Raw genomic sequence first — 12059 nt, 5'->3', positions numbered from 1 at the left:
TTGCTTCAAAGTCTCTTTCCTCAGCTCAACTCGTTCCAAACCTTAAGCAAAGTATCATTGCTTAGTCGCTAAGAAATAATACAACTAATAACACTATCAAAACCCGAAAAGAAGCTTTCGAAGCTCTAGACTTCGACATTTAGGCACGAACGGACAACGGAGACTTCGTTCGCTAAAACGCGCACAACTCGAGCTACAGAACTCGGAATGACACGAAACCAACGCCAAAATTTCGACAACAGAGGGGGCTACGTTATGGCTCAGGCCATACTAACCCAAAAATTATTTTTGGACACGGTACAGCTCCAAAAAGTTTCGGCCACTGTAGAAAATAGGGTTTCCGAACTTTTTCTTTGATCTAATATAATTCCTAGGTATTCGTAGGTGATATCTAGGCCAGGGAAACTCTCAGAAATATTTAACGACTGAAAATACGACTTAGGGGTATTTTGGTCCATAATTAATGACCAAAAACTCAAAGTTGAAATTCTGAAAAACAAAATTGATGGGGTCGTTCACAACGACGTTTATAGCACTTAATCTCAAGGGTACTAAGCTTGGTTGCGACTTTTTGATAATAAAGTAAGCACATGTGAAGAAAATGGGTTTTTAGTCAATTTTTCAGATATACGACGACTCGGTGAAAATTCGAACGATCCGACAGAGATTATAGCATGTTGGGTTGCAGCAGAAGATAGTTGGAAAGAAAAATCGAGGTAATCAGACATTTTTACAAAAAACTCAAAACTTTGAGCACAAAAATAGATAGAATAAGCTGACAGAAAGCAGAAATAGAAGTAGGATTAAGCATCCTTACCTCTGTGCCTACGCGTAGCTTCCGAAATCAGGACGATCGGGCAAGAATTGAAAAAGCTCTGCTCCACTCTCTCTCTCTCTCTCTCTCTCTCTAAGCTTCGACCACTTTGGGAGAAAATGAGATATTTTCTCATTTTTTTCCTTTTTATAGGAGAGGGGAAAATCCGAAAAATCGAGATTTCGCGGTTCCGGTCGTTTTGGTACTTTCATCTGCTGATAAAAATTGAGTATTCAGCGACAGAATGTCGAAACTCAAATCAATGTTCATTTAATTGAGGAAAACGTCTCAAAGACGGTGTGAGTCGATTTACGCCGAAAAACTACTTTTTGCAGTCGACGTCGGATGGAGAAACTTCCTTCTGAAGAAATGTCGCAATTGCTGAAAGAATTGTGACAACGCAGATGGAAACTTCGTTAGAAGCTCCGAATAGAAAAACTCTTCATTCAAGGTCTTAATTAAAGTCCCCGAGAAGTTAAAGTCTAGCTTCGACGGACTTCTGGGAAGCAAAACCTAACAAGCGTACAGTCCAGGGTTTCGTATCGAAACACTGGTCATGGGAAAAATACCTAGAGGTTCTTATTCTCCCTTCAATTCTAAAATTCTCTTAAACAGTGCTCTAGGAGCGGATATAGCCTTTTTCGGACACTCTCGACCGTAGTCGGGTGCGAATATGACTCGTGCTATTACTTAAGCTGACTACAGTGTCAACCTTAAACATAATTTGAACTTAATTATTATATAAATAGTTTTCGTGACTCGTAATAGGATTCGAGTCGTGAAAATAATATAAAAAAATAAAATATAATTACTTAATTAATCAGCACGACGAAAGTAAATAAATAATCTAATTATTTAATTCGGGGTCTTACATTGTTCGTTTGGTTGGTTTGCATGTTGAAGCCCTTAATTTAGAAGAGCTTGTGGTCAAGTTCTTTGGAAGAAGAGGTGAATGTAAAGACATCAGAGGCACTTGGTTAGACACATTTATGCGGCATCGGATAGTTCTAACACAGACTTGGGTATTCGACCCTGGTATTCTTAATGTCGTTCATGAATTCCGGACATATGCGTTTTTTGTTTTGTTACATTAGAACTCGGGGTCGAGTTTCACAAGAAAAGGAGCCCGATGCAGGAGCAGATTAATTATGAATTTATTATTTTTAAATACATTTAGGATCTATTCTGTTTTTAATTAAGTTAAGATCAATTTGTTAGGATTTGTTATTTTTATTTACTTTCTAATTGAGTTTAGGATCTTTTAGGATTTTTTGTTACTTTTGTTTCTATTAGGATTTCTATTTATGCAGTTGCATGGCATTAGCCAAAGACAGTTTTTGATTATTATAAAACGAGATTTCTCTCAAACTCTGGTGGATTCCAGTTTATCAACTCTGGTGGATTCCAGTGTATTTTTTTAGGGTTTTAGTGTTGGTTAATTCCCTTTCTAGTGGATCCAGAAACATTTTCTTTTAGAATTTGCGCTTGCAATCCTAGTACGACTTCCGTTGTATCAATTTGTGAAGTTAATAATGTGTAAAATAATATTATATTGAGATACACAAGCTAATAACTACTTGTTATCATCACACCACGTACATTTTAAAAAGCTTCTTAAAAAGCGTACATTTCAGAATGTTTGGTTTATTTCATAACTCTCTCGCTTGAGTTCATCTACCATTTTTTTTTTCAATCTAATTTTGCAACATTGAAAATAGCTAAAGAGTGATTATGCCCGAACATGCGATCTTTGTCGACATCCAATTGACCTATACATTAACGCCAATTTTTAACTAAATTTTGCATTAGATCCAGAGACTAATTGTGCTTAATGTTGCTTCCAGTGACATAATATCATTACTTTTGCCTAGAGATAGAACAACTCATTCTAAATTTTGCATTCCATTAGATGCCACAGAAATCTCAACATGTAATATAAAGCAGTGAAGTCTACGTGCAAAGCTTCTTCTTGAAACAGGCCTTATTATATGGGATGAAGCTCCAATGTTGAAAAAGTATTGTTTCGAAGCACTAAACTTTACACTCCAAGATTTAATGAGGTTGAAAAATGAAGACAACGTACATAAACCTTTTGGAGGAAAAAGTAGTAATACCTGGAGGTGATTTTAGAAAAATACTACCTGTAATAACTAGAGGAAGCATATAGGAAATTGTGGAATCTACTCTAAACTCTTCCTCATTGTGGAAGCATTGCAAAGTTATGAAATTGTTTAAGAACATGCGGCTAACCGCAGCTGAGACGACTGATGAACCAAAATAAATCAAAGAGTTTGCAGATTGGATTCTTAAAATTGGAAATTGCGATCATCCTGATTCCGAAGCAGAAGAGTATGATGTTCAAATCTCACCAGATTTGCTCATCCCAATTAGTCTTGACCCATTAATGGAATTGATTAAATATACATATTCTGACCTTCTGCACAAAATGAAAGACTCGCAATTCTTTCAAGATAGAGCAATATTGACCCCTACACCAGAGGTTGTTGAAATGCTAAACACTTACATGCTTGGCATGATAGCTGCACCAAAACACGAATATCTGAGCTCCGACTATGCCTTGCGATCTGATGAGGATTTTGAAATCCAAGGTTAGTGGTTTACCACATAATTTTTAAACGACCATAAAAGTTTAGAAATACCTAACCACAAACTATTATTGAAAGTTGGTATTCCAATCATGCTTTTGAGAAATATAGACCAAGCAGCATGTTTATGCAATGGAACCAGGTTAATTGTGGATGAACTTGGTAAAGTTTTATTGGTGCAACTATTACCACGGAAACAAATGCTAATGACAAAGTGTACATTTCAAGAATGGACTTGGTTCCTCTGATTTCAAATTTCAAATTAAATTCAAAAGAAGACAGTTTCCAATTGTAGTATGCTTTGCGATGGCCATAAATAAAAGACAAGGACAAGCACTATCTCATGTTGGGCACTTCGTTTGAGACCCGTCTTCACTCATGATCAGTTATATGTAGTTCTCTAGAGTACGCTTATGAAAGGCTGTTAAATTTTGTATACTGGATGAGGCGGGCAAACAACAAACCATTACTGTAAATGTAGTGTTTTAGTTCTTATAAAAAGGAACAGATAAAGTACAAGATAAAACTCCGTGGAGCGCACGGGTTATCGCCCTAGTATAATAAGAGTGATAATCTAATAACATGTTTAAATCAACTTTTCCTTTTAAATAATTATTTATGACATTCAAAATCTACTATCTTAAATTTCGTCCCAGAAAATGATAAAATAAACTTTAGATGCATTAAATTTTTTACACTTCATTAATTTGCTTGTTTTACAAATTTTAAAGCTGCAATGCTTTCAAGGGATTGCCAACAAGTTGATCTACAAGCTCATTTAGCAAGTGATCAAAAATTTCTGACTCAAGATCTGCACTTATACTTCCAAAATCACCTTGTTTTCTCATCACTTCTTGCAACTGATTCGATCTAACCAATTCATCTTCAACTAGCCTGCAAATTTCACCCCAAATATGTACAAACTCTTGGCTCTGCTTCTCTTTGTTCTTTGGTCCTTCATGTTTGCTGTTCTCAATTTCGTTAATCTTCCTCTCTTCATTCATGAAAATACCATCAGAATGCAGAATAAAATGCTGGTCATTTTCAAGCTCTGGTGACAATTTTCTTCTCCAATTCATATCATCACCAAAAATATCTACATCTGCAACGAGGTGTAACAAGTTAGCAAATGTAAGACTTAGGAAAAGAAGAAAAAAAATTGGTCTCACAATAACATGATGGATCTAAATTCTAAAGCTAAGAATGTTTTTGGTTTCCAATTGGTAAACCCCAAAGTCAATTCTGGATGTAAATTTTGATGTTTGAGAGTCATGGAAGCCCAAGACTATATGCGCTGAACATAATCAATTGTGTGATATTACAACTCAATTTTCGAACACTATCCAACAAAAAATCACATTTTCATAAATGTATGCAAACGTGAATCACTTAACTTTCCACTCATTTTTACAATAACTAATTTTACCAAAATCAATTGTGATTTGAACAATCATTAAATTAACAATTACTGAAGTCATAAACAGGAAACGTTGAACTCAAATTGAAGAAACTAACCTGTTCTTGGAGCATCACGCTCAAAATCAAAGACAGAAACTGGGCTTGCATCTTCTGAACTGCATTCACTTTCTACCTTCTTTTCTGTGTTGTAAAATGCTGCTGTTCCCTTCTTCCTCTTCTTCACTTTCTCACCATTGGCACCTTCCTTATGCTTCATGTTGGTTGCAAATTGAACTTCACCACCATTTCCCACATTGACACAAGACATACCAGACACCTTTTCTCTCTTGTTTTTCTTCAATCCTTTTCTTCTTCCTTTGGACTTGAATTCCTTACTCTCACATCCACTTTCGAAACTGAGAACCAAAAAGTTCTCATTTTCTAGCAAGTGGAAACTTGGAACTTCACTGAAGGATGAGGATGAAGATGAAGATTTAACACGCCTATGCAGACCCTCCATTCTCTTGCATTCCCCCAAGTAGTCCACAGAGTTCATGGATCGGCTGCGCGAAAGAGAACTCGGGTTTGCTTCAGAGGGTTTCTGAACCTCTCCCATTGAGTCCAAACCCATCAATCTTCCCACTACCCCAGGAGAAATTTTAGTAGAGTTAGCAGCTTCAGTGTTCTGCATTGCCTTAAATTCTTGAACTTTTCCACTCACCACTGACATTGAAGAACCAAGTTCTATAATTTGGTCTGATGGGTGTGTTTGAAGGGCACCAGAACAGAGAATCCTGTGCAAGATGGATGTGAGACACCCACTTTTGGAGTTGCACAAAGTGGGGTTGAAACTGAGAGTGGAAGAAGATGATGGGGTTGATGAATAAGAAGATGGTGATGATGATGTCAAGAGCTTCTTCATGGTGAATGATTTAGCACACAAAATAAACAGAAGAGAAAGATAAAAGAAGAAAAAAAAAGTGAATTGAACTTGCTTCTTTTCTCTTTTCTCTTTTCTTTTTTGGATTCTCAAATTCTCCAAAGATAAAAAGCAATGGAAGCAATCATAAGCTGGATTTGAATTTTGCTATATCAGAGAGAAGGGTGGCGGGCTTTTCATTTGAATGTGAGAAAAGAAGCAAGTTGGAACATGGAACATGGTACTATTCTTTTAACCATTGACAAGTCATGTTTTTTTGGTTGCTAGATTTGTCCTTTTTTTTCCTTGCTTGGAGCAAACAGAAACACCTTCTTGGGGCACGTTATGGTGGCACTTTATGCTTCCTTGTATGAAAAGGATTAGTGAAAGTGCTAGTTTTTGTCTTTGTTAATTGATTTTGATTCTGATGATGGAAGATGAGATCAGATTGTATGGTTAGGGAAAATGCAGTGATTGTATAATTTGTAGTTTTGTGTGGAGGGTGAGACATTGGCAGAATGTGTTTGTTTTTATCAGGTCAGAGAAACTGGTAATGTCAGTGGTCTGATCTAATTCTTTTGTGTTCTGGAACAGAAGATACTCACTTTTGGTTGTGCTTGTTCCAACATTGTCACTGTTTATATGTCTTTGGGGGATGGAAGGTTTATAATAAAAATACAAGGGTGTGCTAAGGGTCACTAGTCCCCACCAACCAACTGAACCTGGCAACTGTGTTTGCCTCCACTTTGTTTTGTAATTAAAAGGAACAATATATCTTGAAAAGCTTTTAACATTTGTGTATTTGACGTAAAATAAAACTTGCAGCATATTTGAATCAATTCTCTTTTTTTTAATTGATTATAGCACTAAGAAACTACTTACAGAAGTTTTTCTTTATAATTGATTTTAACTTTAGAATCAACTGTGGAAAAATTTTCAACCATGCCAAGCATGTCTGAGTTCATCATTAGTAAACCTTAGAAAAACTCTATTTCTCTAAAAAAAAAATCAATGCTAGTAGCTTCTTATAGAGTCACCACTTTACTTAACATGGAAATCTATTGAATTTCAATCAAAGTTTATTGGGAGATGGTAGAATCACCCTTTTAGTACCAATACTGTTTTAAAACCCTTATCCAAAAAAGAAAAGTAACTCAAGTTCATAATTTAGCTCATCTTTTAGAACCTGAAAAGCTGGATTAAGAATTAGGGATTTCAAACTCATTCAAAAAAAGGTAAGCCTCTGATTGAAGTAGGTAAGAGTTCCAGTAAATTTTATGAGTTACAAACATCCTTAAGGATAACAAAGATAAAAACATATAAAAATTTATCAAAGAAAAGTATTAAAAGAAAAGTATAAAAGTACTTAACATAGATTATATATTTTTGATAAATTTATCAAAGATAAAAATATATAAAAAATAATAAGATAAGATTAATGATAGAATGTTAAAGTATACGTCAAAGTGAATGGAGCACATACTATGTTCGGTCATTTACCACTTAGTGTGAGCACTAGTGACGACGAAATTAGTCGATGGTGTATATATTGGGCTAAAAAAGTAGTATATGACAAAGAAAAATATCATAAAAAACTACATAGTTGTCAAACTTTTTTATTTTATTTAAGTATCCAATCTTGTACTGATATCTTAGAATTTAATTTTGCTAATAATGATGAGACATCAAACAAATTTAAAAATGACATGTAATGCATCATTAGTTAGTTTTAGATGCGGATTTATTGATTTTTAGTTTTTACCTAATTTTTTATGTGAAATTCAATTGTGTTCAGTGCAAGGGTGCAAGCTATAGCAAAGGATTACAAATATTGAAAAGGACAATTCAATAATAGTATTTATTGATTACCTTATTTAAAATAATAGTATACCATCAATGGCAACTATATTATTGTCTCTTGTACCTAATCAGAAAGTGAGGCCCATTTTCTCAGAAAAACATGGTACAAATTCATGAAGCAGAACTTGAAAAATAAGTGTTATGACTTATGAGTGGCTAGTAGTAGCATCCAATAGATGAACAAAATTTCACTCTGTCTTGTGGTAGAGGTGAGGATCATGCTGATAGTAGACAATATCTCCAGTGTCACTAACAAAGTGGTCTACTCTAAAGCTCAGTATTAAGTACTTGATCAGATGGAATGGAATTGGTGCAGATTTTTCAGGTTCACGATAATATTCTCCCAAAACTGGTTTTGCTGCTTGGGTCTGCATTGAATTGAAAAGAGAGATAAATTTAATAGATTCATTATATGATGATTATGGCGCGTTTGTTTCCACTTAAAAAATAAGTGATTTTGAATTTAAATAAAAGGTCAATTTTTTAAGAGATGTTTGATTTTTTTATTTTTGAAAATCAAAAATTACTTTTTTTATAATTAAAAATATAAAATTTATTTTCACTTAAAAATCAAATAGAAATAATTGATTATTTTAAAAGTTAATATCAGATTTTTGGTTTTTTTTTTCAAAATATGCTTTTTATTAAAAACATACACAAATAATTCAAACAACACACAAGTGATTATTTAAGAAAAAAATTATTATTTCATGAAGTAAGCAAGATAATTAACACACCCCATATAAGAACAGTGTAAATAGATTTCTCATAATTGTTCAATAATATTTCATTATTTTTCTATATTTTAAATCTTAAATCAGTTAAATGTGATACATAAATTCTTACTTAAATGATAAAATAAAAAGACAAGATGAAGGAGGTAAAAAAATGACAAGTAAAAATCATTTTACTAAAAACAGTAAATTTTAGCACATTAAGAAATGTACACAGAGTAGTGAGATTTTGGGTTGAAAAACAGAACATACCGCTTCAACCAAATGATAATGAGGCATTTGAGGGAAAAGGTGATGAATAACATGTGTGCCAATGTCATGGTGAATGTTATTAACCCAACCATAGTCACGATCCACTGTTGTAAGCCCACCTCTTAGATAACTCCATTCCTATCAAATTACAAAATGACACTCATGATGCTAAAATCAATTTCGCGAGAAGTTCATGTAAATATATAGCTTCTGAATGTTAGAATTAATTCTGAAAAATATTTAATCCAAACATGCTAAAAAGAATTGAAAGAACAAAATCAACTATAATTTTGTTACCTTGCCGCGGTACCATGGTAGTTTCTGCTTGTAGCCATGGTGATGCAAATATGTAACAAAGTCCAGCCACATAACAAAGATCTGCTCAAGTAAGAATATAAACAATGAAGTGCATGTTTCTATAAAATATTGATTCTAAAGTCAAATTTAGTTTTAGGGATGTGGGTAGCTTTTGAGTTCTAGAATTGATTCTGGAGAAAGGACATCTAATTGATATGTTTTTAACAATGTAGGGGTGATTAATTTTACCATATATGGAACACCATAGACTTTGAGCATTAGAAGAGGACTAGTTATGGAAGACAGATAGAGAAGGAGAGAAAGCATGATAACCCAACACAATGTTGAAATTGCCACTTCTTTTCTCTCACTAGGTGTGAACAGATTGCTATACGGATTGAAGTGTGAGCCTTCTTTCCCAGGGCTTCTTGTCCACTGAAGTAAAGATCACATGTCAGATTCTTGAACAAAAGCATAATAATTTATAATTGTCTTCAAAAAACACTCACCAAATAAATGGGATACACAAACATAGGAAAAGGCACAGTGAATCTCATGAATCTTGTCAAGCTGTCTAGACTCTTGTAAATCTTCTCTGTCAACTGAGACAATGACACACCAAAAAATATCCATATATAGTCAAGAACAGTCTCATGAAGTGAACATGTTGTGTCCATTTTGCTGAGAATAGCACAAATTCATAATAATTGAATTAAGAATAAAGATTGACACAATCACTTACTGGAACCCATGACTCATCCTTCTCAACATGTCCATGGTTTTGATGGTGGGTTCTATGGCTAATTCTCCTGCAAAATCCATGAATTTTTTTATCATAAGATTAAAACATTTGGAAAAAAGAAAAACTTCAAAAACAAACAAACAACAACCAGAAAATTGCTTAAATTGTTTGATTTTCTATTAGAATGTACGAAAAAAGGAAAATAAAACATCTCAATACACCTTTTGTACTACTTTAACAAAAAATACATTAAGATGTTTTATTTTTCTGTTTTCATATACTAGCTCAAGTAAGAACTAACCATCCATGGAATGGTACAAGAATTGAGGAGTGCAAAATGTGTCCCACCAAGCTGTTCAATGTGGGACTATCTGAAAAGCTTCCATGGCCACTGTTCAATGCAAATCACCAATGTTCACCATAAAACACAAAGATCATAAATCATAAACAAGTGATTTGTCTAAAGTGATACTAAGAACAAAAATTGAACAAATTTAATTTTTTACCAATCATGTCCAAGAACAAACAGAGCCCAGAACATTGTGCCCTGAAGAATCCAGTAGAGGGGCCAGAAAAACCAGCTATCAAAGTGAATTGCTGCTACTATAAGTGCAATAACTACTATGACATCTCTGAGCACATAACTGAGGGATCTCCATGGATTCTTGACCCAGCAATGCTTTGGAATTGCAGCTCTAATTTCTGCAATCTTGAATGGTGGAGGAGCACTGGGATCAAAATCATTGTGGTGTCCATTGGCTTCAACCATTGCTGTTTCAGGGATATGGTGTGTAAATGCTACTACTAGAAGAAGATGAAATATTCTTATGAAGAAAAACACACATGTGATTAGGTATATATAACAGCAACATGTCACATTGGTAATAACTGCAGCATTAGACTCTAGTTTGACTTCATTGCTCCTTACTTTATGGTTCTTGGACCTAATTAAAGTCATTAAGTAATTTACTTAGATTGGTTATTACTGTAAGAAATTAAACGTGTTTAATTGAAATTGTTTTTGACTGAAACTAATTGAGGCACCGTCCCATTTTATTGAGAATTGATGATGTCTTACCTCTGTTTGGCGACTCAACAACTCCTTATAATATGGTCGGTGAGAATATAACACAATGCTTTCCCATGTTTATTTTTATTCATGTTTCTTAAGAAGTTTATTTTTTGGACAAAATGTTTTTTTTTTTAAATGGACAAAATGCTTCTTAAGAAGTTACTAATTTATTGCTTTTTAATTTTTTTCATGCCATTATAATTTATTGCTTATTTCTGTTTTTGGTGCCATTTCTTTATTGATTGCTGGGTTAAAAATGTTAACTATTTTAATTTTTTGAAAATGCAATGAGGGTCAATTTAGTCTGTAAAAGAAAGAATTCATCGTAAAAAGAAAATTCCTAAAGTGTAATTTGTGATCAGTCAAATTAATTGTTTAGGTAAAATGCTAAAATCCAATCAATTTGGTTCTTTAGGTAAATCGTGCCATATTCGAATTAGTGGAGACTTGGAGGAATTTACTATGCAAACCTAAAAACTTGTGCATAGTTACACCAAACACTTTTGACCTATGCATAGTCACATTGGTAGGTTTTAAAAAAAAATCAAAAATCATATATATTAGTAAATTAGTTAATGAAGGATTATGTTAATTAATCAATAGTTAAAAAAAAGTTACCCAGAAAGTGTGTGAAAAAACTTCTCTTATTCAGATCAGTTTCTTCTTCTTCTTCTTCACTTCTTCTCTTCTTATCCAGAAAACCAACTCCTCCTCTGCAAATCAAAATTCGAAATTTCTGTGTTTGGCTTCGATCTCCTTCCACCAACATCAAAGTTTGTATTTTTACCCAGATCCACACCCTCAGTAATAACATTTCCAGACATTCTCAACCACAAAGCTTCAACCTTTCTTCCTCCTTTCTCACCAGCGCAGCTTCAAAATTTCACGTCCGTCATTTCTTCTTCCTCTTCTGCCGGCAACTGCGTTTTCTCCGTCGTGTTTCCTCCTTCCTCCTGGTCATATATGTTTCTTCCCCTTTTGAGGGTTCAAGACGCAACACCTTCAGATCCCCTTTTGATTTCACCTGGACATGGTGGTCATGCGGCAGAGCATCTTCATCTGCAAGCAACAGACTTTAAAGCTCACACCTTTTATGAGGGAAAAGACAGGAAAATAGCGAAAGTGGTGGTGGTTCTCACCCAAAACCGAAACTGAAACACGAAAGGGGATCTGGGCTCCAAAAGTTCGCAAGCAACAGACTTAAAAGCTCACGCCTTTCTCGCCAGATATGAACCTTAGACGGTGGCCACGCGGTGGTGGTTGCGGTGGTGGCTGTGATGGTTATTGTTATTCTGATTCTCCCCCTCTTTGTATTTCTGTTTGCTTATTTCTCTCTGTGTCGATTTTTCCGCATCCATGGTCGCA

At 34.3% G+C, this 12059-nt stretch overlaps 2 protein-coding genes across 2 annotated transcripts; both read right to left on the bottom strand.

Annotated features, from left to right (window-relative positions):
• Positions 1–3910: 3910 nt before the first annotated feature.
• On the bottom strand, positions 3911–5755 carry LOC130733989 (uncharacterized). The gene is made up of 2 exons (XM_057586279.1): positions 4936–5755; positions 3911–4522 (listed from the first exon to the last, which is right to left on the bottom strand). Exons 1-2 carry the CDS (start codon positions 5738–5740, stop codon positions 4146–4148), a joined length of 1182 nt encoding a protein of 393 aa, XP_057442262.1. The 5' UTR covers positions 5741–5755; the 3' UTR covers positions 3911–4145.
• A 1813-nt stretch (positions 5756–7568) lies between these two features.
• Positions 7569–11700, bottom strand: LOC130733986 (omega-3 fatty acid desaturase, endoplasmic reticulum-like). The gene is made up of 9 exons (XM_057586278.1): positions 11313–11700; positions 10129–10393; positions 9924–10013; positions 9623–9689; positions 9390–9482; positions 9130–9315; positions 8881–8961; positions 8584–8721; positions 7569–7965 (listed from the first exon to the last, which is right to left on the bottom strand). Exons 1-9 carry the CDS (start codon positions 11506–11508, stop codon positions 7786–7788), a joined length of 1296 nt encoding a protein of 431 aa, XP_057442261.1. The 5' UTR covers positions 11509–11700; the 3' UTR covers positions 7569–7785.
• Positions 11701–12059: the final 359 nt, after the last annotated feature.

Source organism: Lotus japonicus, chromosome 1 (genome assembly GCF_012489685.1).
Source record: "Lotus japonicus ecotype B-129 chromosome 1, LjGifu_v1.2".
Classification (NCBI taxonomy): Eukaryota; Viridiplantae; Streptophyta; class Magnoliopsida; order Fabales; family Fabaceae; genus Lotus; species Lotus japonicus.
Note: the sequence above shows the minus strand (reverse complement) of the source record. Positions and strands in the feature narration are given on the sequence as shown.